The 18156-nt window shown below is 53.0% G+C and overlaps 7 protein-coding genes across 7 annotated transcripts; 4 read left to right on the top strand and 3 right to left on the bottom strand.

Annotated features, from left to right (window-relative positions):
- Nucleotides 1-2322: 2322 nt before the first annotated feature.
- J4E92_002235 (uncharacterized protein) lies at nucleotides 2323-3025 on the top strand (the record flags this gene model as incomplete). The annotated part of the gene is made up of 2 exons (XM_051493640.1): nucleotides 2323-2925; nucleotides 2987-3025. 2 exons carry the CDS (start codon nucleotides 2323-2325, stop codon nucleotides 3023-3025), a joined length of 642 nt encoding a protein of 213 aa, XP_051356871.1.
- Nucleotides 3026-3133: 108 nt separating this feature from the next.
- J4E92_002234 (uncharacterized protein) lies at nucleotides 3134-4644 on the bottom strand (the record flags this gene model as incomplete). Its single annotated transcript, XM_051493639.1, has 2 exons — nucleotides 3134-4474; nucleotides 4525-4644. The coding sequence occupies 2 exons, from the start codon at nucleotides 4642-4644 to the stop codon at nucleotides 3134-3136; spliced, it is 1461 nt and encodes a 486-aa protein (XP_051356870.1).
- A 384-nt stretch (nucleotides 4645-5028) lies between these two features.
- TUF1 (translation elongation factor Tu) lies at nucleotides 5029-6461 on the top strand (the record flags this gene model as incomplete). Its single annotated transcript, XM_051493638.1, has 3 exons — nucleotides 5029-5197; nucleotides 5246-5274; nucleotides 5328-6461. 3 exons carry the CDS (start codon nucleotides 5029-5031, stop codon nucleotides 6459-6461), a joined length of 1332 nt encoding a protein of 443 aa, XP_051356869.1.
- Nucleotides 6462-9901: 3440 nt separating this feature from the next.
- Nucleotides 9902-11873, top strand: J4E92_002232 (uncharacterized protein; the record flags this gene model as incomplete). The annotated part of the gene is made up of 4 exons (XM_051493637.1): nucleotides 9902-10927; nucleotides 10979-11085; nucleotides 11134-11816; nucleotides 11869-11873. The coding sequence occupies 4 exons, from the start codon at nucleotides 9902-9904 to the stop codon at nucleotides 11871-11873; spliced, it is 1821 nt and encodes a 606-aa protein (XP_051356868.1).
- Nucleotides 11874-12560: 687 nt separating this feature from the next.
- Nucleotides 12561-13532, bottom strand: J4E92_002231 (uncharacterized protein; the record flags this gene model as incomplete). Its single annotated transcript, XM_051493636.1, has 1 exon — nucleotides 12561-13532. One exon carries the CDS (start codon nucleotides 13530-13532, stop codon nucleotides 12561-12563), a length of 972 nt encoding a protein of 323 aa, XP_051356867.1.
- A 929-nt stretch (nucleotides 13533-14461) lies between these two features.
- J4E92_002230 (uncharacterized protein) lies at nucleotides 14462-15049 on the top strand (the record flags this gene model as incomplete). The annotated part of the gene is made up of 2 exons (XM_051493635.1): nucleotides 14462-14881; nucleotides 14951-15049. The coding sequence occupies 2 exons, from the start codon at nucleotides 14462-14464 to the stop codon at nucleotides 15047-15049; spliced, it is 519 nt and encodes a 172-aa protein (XP_051356866.1).
- An 812-nt stretch (nucleotides 15050-15861) lies between these two features.
- Nucleotides 15862-17048, bottom strand: J4E92_002229 (uncharacterized protein; the record flags this gene model as incomplete). The annotated part of the gene is made up of 3 exons (XM_051493634.1): nucleotides 15862-16491; nucleotides 16547-16929; nucleotides 16979-17048. The coding sequence occupies 3 exons, from the start codon at nucleotides 17046-17048 to the stop codon at nucleotides 15862-15864; spliced, it is 1083 nt and encodes a 360-aa protein (XP_051356865.1).
- Nucleotides 17049-18156: the final 1108 nt, after the last annotated feature.

Below are 18156 nucleotides of genomic sequence, written 5' to 3'. Positions count from 1 at the left end.
CTGCCACCTATATTTCCTCAGTTGCCGGCCTGAGTACATCGACGGTCCGAAGGCCGACTGCGCAATCTGTCGTTCTGCCATCTTCGGAAGCACCCTCAACAAGTGCAGTACCAACAACCACTGCTGCTCCTCCAAGTTCGCCATCGCCACCTCCTCCACCAACATCAAGTAGGCCTCCCCCTCCACCTCCTTCTTCTAGTGCAATTCCAGTTCCAAGCAGCTCGCGGCCTCCTCCACCGCCACCCTCTAGCAGCGCTTCACCGCCGCCACCACCGCCAAGCAGTACTCGAGTTCCACCCCCAAGTTCGAGCCCGGCTCCACCTCCAAGTAGTGCGGCACCTGCACCGTCTAGCACAATCCTTCCGTCTTCCAGCGCTGCGCCACCACCGACAAGTATCGCGCCTCCATCAAGCAGTCCTGCTGACTCCGCGTCTGAAGGTCCATCGCCGTCCGCTCCTCCTCCTGAATCATCCGTGGTTCCGGAGCCCTCGACCGTTCCCGAGCCTTCTTCCTCACTGGAAGCACCCTCGTCTGCCCCTCCCTCCTCGTCGATCATCGTATCGAGTCTTACCTCGACCCGCTCTACTACTACCTCAGAAGACACGTCGTCTGCCCCAGAGCCGAGCCCAAGCTCGACTTCCGAGTTCCTTGGAGGCGCAGCACTTCCAACAGGTCACTTCGCGGGCATGTTGATTGGAGCAGCGGGCCTCGGATTGGGACTGTTCTAATCGCGTAATGTGGAAGAGGAGATAGCGTATACTTTTCAATGTCTGATGTTTAATGCACTAATGCATGATAATGGGATGATGCACATGTCTACGGAATGTGCAGGATGTAATGCTAGGTCTAATGCAGAATGCTCTGAGTCCATACTTGACACCGTGTAAACTGAACTTGAGCGGGCGCTCGTCACAGAACTCTGTGCAATGCAAAATTCATCTCCGTACCATTGTTCATCAGCCCAGCCGGTTGTGCCTGCGCAACCGTCCCATCACGGGCTCGCGGCGACTGCCCCACTTCGCTCCCGCCTTCCCACCGTCAACCAAACAACCTCATCTCAGCCTTGCCTCAATTATCACCATCGCGGCACAAGCAATGTACAACCCAAGCCTCCTCACCTCGCGATTACTCAACCTTCTCCACCATCGCAACAGTACGACAAAGTGCATGCACAAGCCCGACGTCCAAGCCAAGCTTTTCCTCTTCAGCTGAACTGTTGAGCGCCATGGATAACGCCACCAGATGTGGACATGGGCCGATGACCACCCATTTTCCGGATGCGTAACGGACGGTCGCCGTTGCATGCGAGGCGGGCCGCGTGGTGTCGCCGGATGGGGAAGTACCGCCGATGCGACTGCTTGCGAGCTTGGGGTGTGCCCAGCGTTGGCGGTACGCGATGAGCGCTTCGTTAGAAGGAATGTGTATCGTCAAGTGCGGTAAAAGTAATCATAATGCACTTAGGCCGATGCATGGTAGTACCTAGGTCTTACAAGCATGTCTTGGCGGTACGTTTGCTTACTGGTATTCATCTAGGTAAGTGCACTAGGGTCAAAGATGCGTCGTTTGTGTAGGTTCTGCTGTTGACGAGCAATGTAGCGTTGGCTCACCAAGGGAAAAATTGAAAATCTCAGATACTACAGCAACGCTGGGTCGTCTACTTTGTACGTCTTCACTCAACGTCGGCCGCAGACCTGTTCAGCGCTTTCCTTGTACAAGGTGCCCTGATCGTTGTACCCCGCCAATCATGCCGCCAAGGAACGGCTCACATGGACGTCGCTTCCACCTTGTCGTCCATCTCATCGACCAAAGGTTTGACACCATCGACACCCAAGATCAATGACCGGAGCAGTACATGTTCCTACCAGATGGTACCATGATGGCCCTGAGCGAGACTCGCTTCTCGCGATTTCCAAGATGTCGATGACCAAGACGAGAAGATATCCTCGCGATCGAGCGCCGGCAAGACACGTCCATACGAACCAAATTGTGTTAGCGTAGGAATACAGCATAATCAAAACATCTCAACGATTTCCCATTTCCTTCTACGACCTTTTGGCCTTGACAAATAGCTCGAAATGCACTTACATACATCCATACAGCGTGCATCCCGGGGAACGGCTCGGCTGCTCGTCAGAGTGTCCGCCCGCCACCCGTCCCAACCTCCCGAGAACCAATGTCTACACATCAACTACAACCATTGAATGTTTGCTCCCAACCTGAACGTTGCCATTGGCTAGTCAATTCTGACTTCTGATTTCTGATCACGCCCTCATTCTTCTAAAATACACCCATCCCACACTCACATCCTTGCTCCGTACCTGCATGAACATGCGCATCGCATTCCCATTACGCATTGCGGCTCTGCTCGCCCTGTCTTTTGTTTCCGCTCAAGATGATGCCAGCGCCTCAATCATAGCCCGCAATGCGAACACCAGCTGCCCCGATATATCGCCCGGGCCAGTTAGTTTTAGCGATGTAGCAGGCCTATTCACCCTCCCAGCCCACCCAGACCCAGTCGCAACAGAATCGATCCGTCAAACCCTATCACTATACGCACTGGCCATTGACGGCCGCAACTACGACGTACTCCGGAAAGTCTTCACGGCCGATGCCCGCGCCAACTACTCCGACCCCATCGGCGTATTGAACGGTGTTCAAGCCATCATCGATAACCTAGCACCCGGTCTGAGTACTTTCGTATCCACCCAGCACCATCTTGGCACGCAGATGATTCACATCTGCGGTCCTAAGAGTGCTGTGTCTGTTACGTATTTCCAGGCTACGCACTACTTTACTCCGTATACTGGCGTTCAAAACCCAGTGGACAATAGTAAGGTGTTGATTGATAAGGCTCAGTATCAGGATACGTGGGCGAAGCAGAGGGATGGGAGCTGGAAGATTGTTAACCGTAATTTGGTGCGGATGGTGAGTTGTGCAATATGTGTATTCGTGACGATTTCGCTTTTGCTGACAATGTATTGAATAGGGTCCTGCTACGTTAGACGGCGGCTTTCCAACAGAGTAGTATGCATCAACAAGGGAGTATTGTACGTTTCAATAGTAGATTCGCCTCACACCGAGGTAACCAGCTACATGTTGCATGCAAATATCTGAAGCCTACATATCCAACTTCCTATGCATATCTCTCAAGTACTTCCGTAATCTTTTCCCGCACTCCCTGCTTGCCCTCGTACTTCTCCAAAAGCTTAGCAACAACATCCTCCCTCTTGTTTCCACCAGCTTCTCTCAAGATTTCTGATTCGCGAGGAAGTCCGATCCACGCGTGCGGGTACTCGCGGTAGTCCTTCTCGCTAATCAAAGGTAATGGCCCTTCACTACTGTCTCGGAAGAAAGCATCAACGTCGCGGTTCTTGACATCATCGAGGGTGTTGGGTTTCCAGTTTGGTCGCTCCTTCTTGCGCTCTACGAGCCGTGCGGTTACACCCTCAACGAAATCGGGGTGAGCCATGAACCGGGAGGCGATGTCATATTCCTTTTGGAAGGTCTGCGCGATGGACCATTGGCGACCGACGCGCATTTGGCGGAGGGCTACGGCGACGGAGGTGGGTGACCGGCTGTGGATGGTCTGAATAGTTTTGTCGGCCCATTTCTGAATCTCTGAATCTTTGTGCCCCTTCTTGACGTCCTCAAGCGATGCCAAAATGTTCTGGATGCTGGGCATGTCCTCGTGGAAGACGGTGTCGATGACCTTGCGAAGTTCACCGGAGATGTGCGGTCGCTCGGCGGGTAGTCCAGTGCTGAATTCTTCAATTGTAGAGTTGATGATCTTGAAGCGCTCGTCTAGCTTCATGTAGTCGGGGAATTGTAATTCGGCAAGACGCGCCTCGAGCTGCTGGAGGGTGGAGGAGTGGATGTAGTGGGTCGCGATGCCGTGGTAGAAGGCGTCGACGCCCTTGAGTTGTTCGGATGTGAGGGCGAGGTAGGTGCCGAGAGCGCCTTCCATTCGAGGCAGGAAGAAGGACGCGCCGACGTCTGGGAAGAAGCCGATGGTCGTCTCGGGCATAGCGAAGAGGGTGTTCTCGGTTGCGATTCGGAAGGGAGCGTGTATCGAAAGTCCAACACCACCACCCATTGTGATACCGTCCATGAAGGCGACATAGGGTTTCGAGTAGGTTGCGATGAGGTGATCCAGCTTGTATTCCAGCCCAAAGTAGTCTGAACTGTTTTGCTGTCCCTGGGGCCCTTCCTTGTTCCACTTTGCCAGCGCTGCGACATCTCCTCCCGCGCAGAAGGCGCGACCGTTGCCCTTGATAATGACGACCCCTGCCAGTTCTGACTTTGCCCATTCCTGCAACCTCGGTATGATCTTGCGGGCCATGGAGCCATTGAGCGAGTTCAGCTTCTTCGGTCGGTTGAGCTCGATGCTGCGGACGCCGTAGTTGTTGGTGAAGATGACATCGTCGGGGTCGTCGTCTTGCTGCGCTTTCAGGAGGTCTGCGGTGGGTGTGGCATACTACGCGATTGTTAGGTGTGAAGGCGTGGTGGGCTGGAGGGGTGCTGTACCTTTCTCGACCCGCTTATCCAGGCGGGATTTGTGACCTTGGCGCGCAATGGCATGGTATTTATCGTGCTTATCCGTGAGACGCTGCTCAGCGGCGTCCTTGTTAATGTGCGGAGAGACATGGCGATGTAGGTGAAGTGCGCGCCAATGATGCAACTTTCACAGTTTCCGCCGAACGAACCTCGGGTATTCGCGTGGGCGTATCGATTGGAGTAAGCGTCACCAACGTCAATTGATGGCTTTTGAGGTAATGAAAGACACGGTAGATCCTCCCAAGAAACGCTGAATAGAAAATGATACAACGTCACCGGGAAATGTTCTCCGCCCGCAGTGCTCCATCGCTCCTTCTCAAAGTTGTCGAGCTCGGATCTCCCCCTCACATGATTGGCCGATGCGCTACCATGTCGCGCTAAGAAAATGATTTGAGCCTCGCCATCTCGAGACACCACCGCCATCTCAAGCAATCGCATCCCCTCGCTTCTCTGCATCGTGTGATCGGGTCAATCATGTCGAGCTTTTCCAGAGTTTTCCTGCGCACCTCGCGCTCCGCCCTTCAGTACCAGCGTAATGTGTCGCCCGTGCAAAATGCTTTGGGCGCGCAGGGCACGATGAGGTGGATGAACGGCGTACGGAACTACGCCTCTTTCACACGAGACAAGCCCCACGTCAACATTGGTATGCATCCTGAGATAGTATGCCCATGGCCATGCTAATAGATTTCAGGTACCATTGGCCACGTTGACCACGGAAAGGTACAACGCCTCTCTCCCCGCCTCCCACGTCCATGACGACTGATACGCTCTAGACTACCCTCACAGCCGCCATCACCAAGCGACAAGCAGAGAAGGGCTACGCCAAGTACCTCGAATACGGTTCCATCGACAAGGCCCCCGAAGAGCGAAAGCGTGGTATTACCATCTCGACCGCCCACATCGAGTACCAGACCGACAACCGCCACTATGCCCACGTCGACTGCCCCGGTCACGCCGATTACATCAAGAACATGATTACTGGAGCTGCCAACATGGACGGTGCTATCATTGTCGTCGCCGCCTCCGACGGTCAAATGCCCCAGACCCGTGAGCACTTGCTGCTCGCCCGTCAGGTCGGTGTCCAGAAGATCGTTGTCTTCGTGAACAAGGTCGATGCTGTCGACGACAAGGAGATGTTGGAGCTCGTCGAGATGGAGATGCGTGAGCTCCTCAGCAGCTACGGTTTCGAGGGTGACGAGACGCCCATCATCATGGGTTCCGCTCTCTGCGCCATCGAGGGCCGCCAGCCTGAGATTGGTGTCACCAAGGTCGATGAGCTGTTGGAGGCTGTCGATGCATGGATCCCCACTCCTCAGCGTGAGACCGAGAAGCCCTTCCTCATGGCTGTTGAGGATGTCTTCTCCATCGCCGGTCGCGGTACCGTCGTTTCTGGCCGTGTCGAGCGCGGTATCCTGAAGCGCGATGCCGAAGTCGAGCTTGTGGGCAAGGGTACTGCTCCCATCAAGACCAAGGTTACCGACATTGAAACCTTCAAGAAGTCGTGCGAGGAGTCGCGCGCAGGTGACAACTCCGGTCTTCTCCTTCGTGGAGTTAAGCGTGATGATGTCCGTCGCGGCATGGTTGTTTCCGTACCCGGACAGGTCAAGGCTCACAAGAAGTTCCTCGTTTCCATGTACGTCCTGAGCAAGGAGGAAGGTGGTCGTCACACTGGCTTTGGCGAGAACTACAGGCCACAAATGTTCATCCGAACCGCCGACGAGTCATGCGCGCTTCACTGGCCAGAGGGCACCGAGGACGCCCACGACAAGCAGGTTATGCCTGGTGACAACGTCGAGATGGTCTGTGAACTCCACCAGCCCCACGTCCTAGAGACTGGCCAACGGTTCAACATGCGCGAGGGTGGCCGAACTGTCGCTACTGGTCTGGTAACGCGCGTTCTTGAGTAAATTAATCAGACTCAATGGGCCCGAAGAAGAGGCGAGCGTCTTCCGGGGCAGATACCCCGAAGTCTTCCTTGTAACATAATTGTGTTGGACATACCCCAGCTCTCCGCTTCTCGATTGACCTTCAATGTACTTTAGCAGCGCGCCAAACCGGATCTAGATGGGGGCATTGAGTAACGATCAACATGGAACAATGTAATGACCTACCTTGACAATATCATGCCTGCATCCCAGCTGAACAGTTACCAGGTCTTGATTTAAAAGTTGTTGATTTGTCGTAACTCCGCTATTGGTCCGCAATGGAAAGCTTGGCATCCAGGTTCCCCCACTTGCCGTTGCTAGTGAACGCGCTTTCTCCATCTTGAACCCCACCCTGGCCACCACCAGTCGTACCGCACACCATTTCGGTGGCCTTGTATCCTTCCATACTACGATGATTGCGTTCATGAAACGTCAATGAACATGTGGACGCTCAGCCTTGCTTCTACGATACTGTACACTACAGGCGGAATCAGCCCATTTGATATCACTGCAGGGGCCGGACCGAATCTCTTACGCCCCTGATGCTGCGTCGTTCACATCAGTCTATCTCATCGGCTCTACTATTCGGGGAAGGCAGCACATAGCCGCCAACGTCGGATGCGCTGTTACATGCTTCCAAGGATAACCCAGAATCATCGTCGATATCGCCCCTGCATGCATACGCTGCATACGAGCAACATCGTCTTCTCAATCAGTCATGCGCCACGAACCGCTCGTATGGTTCGAGCACTGTACAAAAGGCGCAACTCATGATGGAGCTAGGCTTGCTTCCTGGCTAAAAGTCGCGAGCTCAGTGTCTGTCTTGGCTGATTGAACAGCTCATGGCTGTCGAGCCAAATCAACGTTCAGAAACCGACAAAAGTCACGACTCATCTGATTTGCCTATATAATCAAGGCCATGAGCTATTTGGCCAATCTGCCAAGAAAGCAGTTCCAAGATGCTGTAAGGAATGAAGAGATTCGCAACGGGAGTTTCGCAACACTGGGCTTTCCAAAGACCGGGTCGGGACCGGGTCTTCCGGATAACGACCATACTACGATAAATGACGTGTGTTTCCATGGGACTAACGTGCTGACGTTGTTCGCAGGTGTTCCCGCTCACATCAGGTTGAGCTTTGCTCTCAGCGATTGCGCCTCTGCACCAGCACGTCCAAGTGTGCTAGCACCCATTGGTCAAGCTATACAAGATGGATGCGGCGACCCCGATGTATCTACCATGACTGGTGCGTTGAGCTGACCGGTAGCCTATCGAAATTGGAGGCCTTTTGTCTTCCACATGTCTAGGTCGAGTTGTAAACGATGGCTTACTTTAGGGACACTCCTATTTGTCGTCAGTGATTGGACCAAATGACGGATGCTCAACTCGGCCGAGAATCACAGTAGCTTCCGATACCAGCCCCATGGGGCAATCCGACACAGTCTGATCCACGTCGGGAATCTGCACCTGAGAGGATTTATCTGGCACCAGAAAAGACGCAAGGCTACTATTAACAACGATCAAGGTCTTTGAGCACTTAATCCCGTGGTCTGGACGGAAAGCTGAGGCCAGCCGTCCGACCAGCAGTTAGTCGGCCCTCTTCTAGATCCGCAATACGCGACGGCTCTCCCCCATGAACTGCTCGGCATGATCGGCTTTGTCAACATCCCCTGTGCCGACGAATCATGCATCGTATCATCCAGCCGCGGCACTCCAAGACTCTAAAGTACATCGGGGCTGTCGTCGTCGACCGCCGGGCTACTACAGCATCGTATTTGCAGTAATGTCATTCGGAGACAAGGGCGGTTCGTGCTTGTTCCTGCTGGTGTGGTATGCAGTTTTGCTGTTAAGGTCGACTTCAGGTGTTCAGTAAAGCCATTTCGATACAGCACCCATATGCTTGCAGCTGTCGCTATTCGGTTATATACACACTTGAAAGTGCAACCTGCAAGCGGAGTCGCCTCTAGATAAGGGCCGCCAGCATGTGTGGCCACGCACTCATTCATCTCGACTGCAGCGCCTGATGCTGCGGTGCTGGGGTTGCTGCATCGTATCTACGGGAAGGCCCGACCTCAGATCGCGTCTCCGGGAGGGCCGAGTTCATGTGCACATGTAGCAGCGACATGTTCTCAGCTACATGATAATAGCCACCAAGTGCGAAAACCAGTGTCTCACCATATTTGGACCTGCTTATCATGAGAAGAGGGCCAAGGACGGATTTCGGGGACCAGATCGAGCTGCTAACACACCTTATGGCTCATCATTGCTCGTGTATGCGATCATGTTGCAGCTGGCCAAGTTATCTGACTTCAGAAGGTCGTACAGAAAAGAGAAACGATGCAACATTACTTGGGCACAGTCCAAATGCGCGACGTAAGTAGTGCTTACAGGTACCAGGCGTTGGACTCATTTTTGCGACAACCGGCCAAGTAACGAGAGTAGAAGACGCTCAAAAAGGATCTTGCTGCTGCCTGTGCGCCTACTAAATTCCAGCTTCGTCAGTGTCTCACGAATATTGCCACGCCTGGTGTAGGGTGAGCCCGGCTTACATAAAGTAGGTCCCTTTTGGCAAGTGCTTAGCTTTGCGGCTCCACCACGCCCTCGTGGGAATGGCGTTTGCTATGCTTGACTGGCCAACAACAGCGAGCGGGGGTGGCCGGTGAGGCTGGAAAGTCAATTCGGCATCGTCTTGCGAGGCGAGACTGGCGTAGGTTTACAGCCCCAAAACCCTTGCCCCACTTGGCTCTTATCGCCTGAACCTGGCAGTAGCGGCCTAACCCGCCGCAACAAACATGCATAGCCATGGGCCTGCGAAGACGAGCATGCGCCCTCAAATTGGACTGATGCGTCGTCTCGTTTCGCGCTAGCCATCAAAGTTGGCCCTCGGGATAATTTTGGCGACTTTGAGGTGTGTCGCTGGAGATCTTCACGCGTCACCGCACTCCAGGGCTGTCTTCGAGCTCAGCTACATCTTGTCATCAAGGTGCCAAGGAGGGGTATATATGGGTCCCGTCCCGTATGAGCTTAGCTCTGGGAACGCACATATACACGCTTACATCCCGTACATTGTACCTGGGTACGTCTCCAACATACCTCGTAATCATCGGTACATCGACTATACCTCCCAATCACATCACACTTCCAATGAGTCACCCCGGCCTGATCGCCTGCACCAGATGTGCCATCTCCAAGGCACGATGCGACAGAAAGGTGAGTACCCAGCCAGAGTGCACTTACTGAGCCATGAGTGCAATATCTAATACAAACACAGGTACCATGCTCACAATGCGTTGCAAGAGGCTACGTTTGTCAGCCTAGAACTACCTCGCGTAAGCCGCGAGCGCCTCGAAGATCGACGGCACGCAGTCAATCGTCGACAAGCCCGGCAAACTCCAATTATTCCAACGGCAGCCATGTTCCAAACATGGATCAGTTCACTGGCTACATGGTGCCAGAGAGCCAGCCACCGCAGAATAACGACATGTTTGCATTCGCCAACTCGGCGCTACCCGCACCATCTCTGGATCTTGGTGGTTACGACGACTTTATGGGCTTCTCGTACCCCGGTGCTCCAGCTAACGGTGAAGCTATGGACACTTCAAACAACCTCTTCGCTTCCGTATCGTCGATGGATATCCACCCTAGCGATCCCTTGTATCCGCCAAGCTGTGTAGGCGGCGGCCAAGGGCTTCAACAACAACACCATCACCTGTCACATGGGCCAAACCAACCGCTGACACCACCCGATACGATACATCGAGGGAGCACAAGCATACCAGCTAGTTCGCCAGATCTAAGAAATGCTTTTACACCAAAGCAGTATCCACAAAAAGCTGTAGACAAATCTGCGACATCAGATGATGTACTCGCGCAGATGGTGGATCTACTCGCACAGCCTACCGCATGGCAAGGGCTCGCGGAGAACGACAGCGAACCAAGCCAGTCTCTCTCGCATGATGCCAGAGACCGGGTTGTCGCAACTGTACAGATACTCTTGCAACGGGCACTCTGGAGCCGACAATCTCCTTCAACATCAAGTCAAGGCCTCTTTGGACGCATCGTAGTCCTCCCACCCTCCAATGTTCTCATGCACTTTGTCGAAACGTACGCAAACCGCATCGACTCTATTCAGCCATATCTGGGTCTCGCTGGTTCCTCAAGCATCAACGTTACAGACATTCTACAGGTTGACAAGGCCGATGTTGGGATCCTGCTCATCATACTTCTCATCTCCCAAGGTGCGATGCTTACAGATCATTTCGAATCGCACGTGCTCGCCAACGGCTTGATTGAAATATGCAGGATTGCATTGGACGACGTTCTCGAGAGCCGGAGCATATCGCAACCAATGATCGGAGGAATCGCACTGCAGTTGCTTACACTCTGCGCAAGGAGTGGTAGAGACTCTTTTGCTGCGTACGCCATGTCAAAAAGAGGGCAATATCTTAGTGTAAGTCATCAACCTTACGCGTGCGCTGGAAACATAGACTAACTTTCACAGATGCTGAAATGCACTGGCGTCTTACAGCCCGAACAGACCGTGTATAATCCAAGAGCGGAAGGACAAGAGATGTGGGAGAGGTGGAAAGAGCAAGAGCAGCGTAATCGGTGAGAAACATCTCACACTACACGTCGAAATCTTACTGACATTTCTAGCCACGCATATGCTTGGGTCTACGTAGACCTTGAGATCAGTTTGTTGCACGACCTACCACCAATACTCTCGATCAACGATCTGCAAGTGCCCTTACCTCAAGATAACGAAATGTGGCACGCCAGCTCATACAATGAGTGGCTCGAGCGTTCTGGGGCCAACGGGAATAAACCAGGACCCTGCAATGCCGCAAAATTTGGTGCCTGGCTTGAGAAACAGAGTTCTATTGGACCCCGTTCTGGGCACACAACTCCATCTCTCAACGGCCTCTTTCGAAGTTTCCTCCAGGGTCGGCTGGTAGTCGCTGATGACGTGCCCTTACACCACCTTCGTCTGCTTCTTCACCCCATACTGGCCATGGTCCTCGAGCAACAGCAACTTCTGCGCATTTTCGATGCCGATGAACCTTCAAACCGATACCGGGTGCTTTCCAAGATTAAGATCCTGGGTCGCTTGCAGGAGACGCAAGATTTGCTCCAAGATCTGGCAACGCTTCTCTCGCGGTCAAAAGCTTCTTCCAGCAAGGAAGATGAGGGTGAAGTAACCCCCACCGACTGTGTCAGCATGATAATGCTCCATCTGGTTAGCCTGAACGTGTTCACCAGCATCCCCGAGATTGAGAAATGCGCCAAGGAAGAGCCGCCCATGTCAGACACGGCCCGTGCGGACATGTGGCGGTGGTCACGTCATCCCGAAGGAGAGAGATACGTCCTATTCCATGCTGGTCAAATCTTCAGATTGATCGACAGATCGTCCGTGGACGCACGGCCAACCTGGTGGCCGGTAGCTTTGTATCGTGCGGCCATGTCTTGCTGGTCTCTCCGATCTTGGGACCGAACCTCCTCATCGGCGGCGGTGGAGTGTGGTATTGACGCCCTATTGCCCTCGGAGGAAGAGTGCTTTCTCAACACTACTACTGGTACACCCGTTGTCACGCTTGACGACAAGAGACGGTTACCAATCCTGGAAGGTAACAACAGCTTGCAGTACTGTATCAGCAAGCTGGAGTGTTACCCTACACATTGTTCACGAAATGTTACTGAGAAGGCTCGCTACTTCTTGACTAGATGGAGTTGATGGGATTGATGATCACGACAATGAGGCGCAGGCGTCCAAAAGCAGGTATGGGATATCGATAGAACAGAATTGTCAGGAAAATCACATGGCTGCCGTTGACGAAGAAGCTTGTCTCGTCTTGGCCGTGCCTTTGCAACAACAGAATACCCCGATGAGTTTCACCGCGATCACGTCCACACTTCAACAAGATTCAAGTCAATGTGTACTTCAACGTCCCTCTCACGTATGATACAGCGCGTAGAACATCCAGATTCATTGGGTTGACGAATGACAGCCTTCCACATTATCTAAGTGCCACTACTCCACCTACCAGTGCATCAAGCGAGGAAGAGTCATAACCTCAAACTAAGCTTCACAAATTCTGAGTAATACCAGGGCTTGCCTTCTCCAATATCCCGGCCAGCTCATCCCAAACCCTCTTCCCCAGCTCCGCACCTTCTTGACTCCTCGCCAGCGGCGACGGCTCCTCCACATGATCATCCAGGATGTATTCGCCCTGGCTCTCCGGTAACGCAGTCGCATTGACCAGCAACCGACTGCCCACCTCGACCTGTCGTCCCAAGACCTTCTTGAACACCACAGGCGCCATACCCATATCCTTGACCAAATCCGACTTGCAAAGACCAGGCGTTACGCAGTTGATAACAACGGGTTCCTTTTTCTTGTCCTTGATGATGACTTGGGTCAAGTGCCGAACGAGGAGAATCTGCATGAGCTTGGAGACGTTGTAGCGGTCTGCCATATCTGCTTTCTTCTCGTCGTCCAGCTCGGCGAAGATGCTGTCTGCCTTCTTTTGTGGGAACTGCGTCCAGTGGTGGACTTCGGAGGTGACGATGGTGAGATATGGCTTCGTCTTGTGTATTTCCGCTGTTCTCCGCAGAACGGGAAGTAGGAGCACCGCAAGCATGAAGGTAGAAATGACATTGACGGCAATGTGCGCTTCGTGTCCCTCAATTCTCTCAAACTTGCCCTGTGCGATTCCCGCATTTTCCAACACAATGTCAATGCAAGGCAGCGTCTCGCATTTCTTCGCAAACGCCTTCACGCTAGCGTACGATGAAAGATCCAGTTCCCAGACTTGGAGTACGCCGGTGCGTTTCGTCGTGGCTTCGATGTCGCGCTGGGCGGCTTCGCCCTTGGAGCGCGTGCGGCATGCAATGATGACAGTGGTCGCGCCGCAGCGTACAAAGTGCCGTGTTGCTTCTAGGCCGAGCCCGCTGTTGGCGCCTGTTACGATGACGGTCTTGCCGGTGAAGGTCTCCGGCTGAGGCACCTTGGGCGTGTAGAGAAGCTGCGACTTCAGGAAGGCAGGGAATGAGGACATGATTGGTGAATGTCGCGTTGACGCAGCTATACCACGAAGGGGAAATGCTTGGTGGAGGGTAGAGTGGAGTGGTAGGAAGTGAGGTGAGGTGAGGTTGATAGTCTTTCGTCTTTCGCGCGCGTAGTTCAAGTCAGGCCGGCAGTCTCGACGCTCTGAAGGTTGATATGAAGAGGAGATACGAAGGCAGAAGTAAGCGCTTCACCCTCCCACAAAGATCACTGACGTCAAAGAACGCACAAGAACGGCGCGCGCACGACAGGAATTAGTCATCTCGGTGTCCGGTGTTGCGCGACGAACAGCGCACTCCTACCTTCGTCGTTGGCGAAAGTTCCTTCGAAGGATGCGTGGGCAGCGTTTGTTTGTAAACTTTGTACGGAACTCCGGACTAGCGCGTTGTGTCGGGTCATAGCGACCTTGGACATGTCGAATCAGGCCTCCCATCATTTTGGAATTAAGGTTTTTGCTCGCCAATTACTCAGCTTAGAACGGCCCGACTACGGTTTCAGCTTCAGCGCAGTCTTTATCCGCGTCCGTGTGAAGGAGCAGCCTTGTGGCGGTTGGGCTTGGTAACGCGGTTCACCGGCTTAGCAGGAACTCGGACGTGCGATAGTAGTACTTTTGCTTACTTGTTGCAGAATCTACGAGCTGAAAATCCGAGGTTTATAGGTGCCGATGGTTGGAGAGCCGGCGTAGGAGGTGCGATGAGTAGGAAACGAGGTGCGTGGGTGGAGTTCGGTGATGTTTGCGGAGGAAAAGCGATGGGTGTTAGTGGAGATACATAGAGAAGGTGCGATGAAGATATAAGCATATACTGCATCTCTCTCACACCGACGCCAGCATCATCAAAGAGCTAGCTCTCGTCTCTCATCGTCTTCTCATAAACCACTTTCTGCCATTCGCATCCCCAAATCTTGCAACCTGCATCCAAGATGCTGTCCTTTGCCCACCTCCAATTCGGCACCCTCCTCCAAGCTACCTTTCTCCTCGGCATGAACACAGCCCTATCCACCATCTCCATTCCCTCCATTCTTGAGTCTCCCTCTCCCATCCTCGCAATCCGGCAATGGCACTACCAGTTCCGCGCCGCGCAAGTCCCCGCTACTTCGCTCTCGGCATCTAACCTCATTCTATCCGCCATTATGACATATAACTCCTCCACTAAGCAGGGTTTTACGGGGAAGACCACCATTATCTACGGCGTTAGCAGCGTGTTGGCGTTCCTGATCTTCCCATTCACACTTCACTACATGAACCCGGTGAATGACGTGTTGATTGAGAAGTTCAGAGCGCAGAAAGATTTGCATTACGCGGATCTACCAGAGAAGGGCAGGGGAATGCAGACTGCGAGGGTGAGTTTCATATATCTTCCGTGTTGCTTATCTACTCGAGATGCAAGAGATGCTAACGCCGTATCGTAGGATCACGACAAGATCGCCTACTGGGGCTACTTGAACCGTGTGAGAATTGTGCTTTATGCTGGTTTCGTGGCTTGCAATGCTGCTGCTATTCTGGTCTAGAGACAAGCACACGGAGGAAGATGATTGGGGGCGGGTAATGCCGAGTGAGCTGGTATTGATTTGGCGGGTATGTTTCGGCAGCCAGATGCAGGCGTGTTGAGGTGGCGATACGAAGGCGAGAGCACATCAACGAGCTCTGCGTTGAAGATGCGGAATATTCTAAAGACATCAAAGGTAGTGGGATGATTGGCGTGGCTATTAGCTGGCAACGTATCGAGTTTGCGCAGATGAAATGTCCGATTCCTTTCCCGAGCATCGAGTATTGTAGTGAGCATGGTATACATTCATGTCAATGTCAATGGACCGCGTAGGACGTGTCGCCTCCAGAGACATTCATGCCGCTTTTCTCTACATTCTCATCACGAATTGTCTCTTTCTTCTCGTCTACAGCCGTAACAAAAGTGACTAGTGCTTGATCTGAACTTTCGGTCGTTGATACATCTTCTCGGGCTTCGATATACGTTGTTTTGCCTTCCGCCTTCAGTTCTCACCAAGAGAACTACTGTAGGCTTCGGATGTTCGGCGGGTTTGTTTGATAGGAGGCAGCGGTTGTTCATGCTGTTCAAATAAAGTGGCCTCCCATAAATCGGCGGCTGTCAGTTCGACTCACGTGCCGAACCTTTTCATCGCATCACGGAGCTTCGATATTCAGTCGTTGCAAGACACGTGCTGATGATTAAGAAACGATGGATACGAGTTTTGATAGAACCATAGATTATATACAACTCGATGGGACTGAGAAAACTGACGAGGCCGAGAACCAAGCTGAGAATGACAATAGCACCTAGCCCTAACTGTGGCGCAATAGAAGGTCATGCAAAAGAGTTGAAGTGGTTAAACAAACCCTTCGGGTCATATCTCTTCTTCAGCAGCCTCAGCCTTGGAAGTTTCGTCGCACCATAGACTTGCTCCGGCTTCTCGTCGCCACGTGCGTAGTTGGGAAACACATTGCCATCGGGGTTTCCGCATGCTGACATCAACTCGGTGCGAATCTTCGCGGTGAACGTGTCAACGGCGCTGGTTTGCTCCGCAGTGACGTTGCCAGGTAGGTAAAACGCAAAGAAGCCGTAGGCCACAGTTTTGCGCCAAGCGTAGGCTGTAGAATCATCGTCGATACTCGCCGTTACGCCCAGGCCAAATTTCTCTATAATCCAGTTGGTATTTTCTATTGCCGGGTTGGCACGGAGGAAGTTCATGTACTTCGTGAATGTGTCGACCAGCGCAGGTACAGTGAGGTTGTTGAGCTGAAACCCCCACATGTCCGCCCCAACACCCTTTCGCTGAGCGAATATATCGCCGCAAAAGTTGGCCACGCTTACTAGTCGGTTGTAGGGAACGACTGAAATGTTGCTGTAATATGGCTTTTGGTTGATGAACGACTTGATCGCGGCGTCGCCCTGCTGCTTGTTGCCGTAGTAAATGGCGGAAACATCGATTGTTGGCTTGACAATGTGTTAATGGAGGTCAAGCATCCGACCAGACGTGGCTAGCACTTACGACATTGTTCTTGATGGAGGATCCAATCGTCAATGCCAGCTTATCATCTTGCTTGCCCTGGTAAGTCTGGAAGATTTCAAATATCGTGGCGTTCTTCTCGGCTTCAAACGACATGTCTGCATTGTAAACCATGCCATCATTGATTGTATCGTAGATGCGATAGGTCGCTGATGTGACCACACCGAAGTTGAAGCCCGCGCCACGCATGCCCCAGAAGAGGTCAGAGTTCTCAGTAGCCGACGCCGTTAGAATCTCGCCCGATCCGGTGACCATTTCCACGGAGAGTAGAGAGTCGATCAGGAGTCCGTGTTCACCAGTCAAAGGTCCTACACCCCCACCCAACGTGAGGCCAATGATGCTTGGCGGAGAAGTCCCACCAGAAGCTGAGGGCTTTGTCAGTAATCTAGGATGCCGACTATGTCGGAGACTTACGCATCATCTTGCCGGCCGCATACAGCGGATCGAACATATCATGAAACGTAGAACCGGCTCCAACGACCATGGTGTTGGTGGATGCGTCGACTTTAATCTTCTTGAAGTTGCGCAGGTCAACGTCGAGCGCATTGTGTAGGCCAGAAAGCGTCGTCGAGTACCCGTGGCCACCTCCAGTTGCTAAAAGAGGGACCTTGTTCTTGGTTGCATACCGCAAGATCGTCTGTACATCTCTCGCTGTAGCGGGTTTGGCAGCAACGGCATAGGTTGGCTCGGCCTTATCATAGATGCTCCATCGTTGCGTGAATTCAGTCGGATAAGAAGAATAGGTGGTGAGAATGACGTGTGATCTATTAGAAAGATTGGAGGACAAGTCGGTCTCGATCTGCTGTGTAGTGACGGCAACCACCTGTCGTGCAAGAACAGATGTGACTAGCACGAATGATGCCAAGATATCCATAACGAAGGGACGATGCAGCTAAACGCTAGCAATGCAATGCATGTACAACAAGGATGAGGGAAGCAATGAATGTATCACGAGAAAACGTGGTCCTTCCGGTTTATAAGCCCTTGGAACCTAGCTCGGGCCTTGCTTCGGGTCATATTCAGACGATGGCAATTGAAAGCATTGGGAGTGAAGGGCCACGTCTCAGCGGCAAAGCCTCATCGACCCCAAATGCGTACAATGCAGCGCGAAGAGCGGCCGTCTGAAATTCTCGAGCCGTAATCTAGCTGAACGCTTCAGCCACTGTTAGTACTTAGGACCTAGATCCCAAACTAACTTCATGTCCCATGTACTGTTCACGCAAGCGGCTGCTTCCAGCGCCAGCAGAGTGGGTACCGGGTCAGCCTTCAGAGCGCAACACAGCTGCCATCTGCATCGCGTCTTCCCTCATCCCTGGTTATATTGAGACATGAAGATGCGCTCTACGCGAATCAACGTCTGTGGACGCTGAGGGTACTGCGGAGGTCCGTGACGACGGGACGGGATCGCGTTGTCAACGTCGGTTTCGCGCTCGGCGATTTTGAGCTTATTGTCTAGCGGACTCCCGCGGCGAACTATTCGTAGCAGGTATGGATTTCGTGCCAGTGTGTGACCGGGGGAGAGCGGATTCAGAGGCGAGAAAGTCGCTGTCTAGGCTGAGACATGAGGCGTCGTGGTGGGTGGGAACAGATGG

The sequence above is a fragment of the Alternaria infectoria genome (assembly GCF_024043175.1).
Source record: "Alternaria infectoria strain BMP 0036 chromosome Unknown scaffold_2, whole genome shotgun sequence".
Taxonomy (NCBI): domain Eukaryota; kingdom Fungi; phylum Ascomycota; class Dothideomycetes; order Pleosporales; family Pleosporaceae; genus Alternaria; species Alternaria infectoria.
The sequence above is the reverse complement of the archived record's forward strand: the minus strand, read 5'-3'. Positions and strand labels throughout refer to the sequence as shown.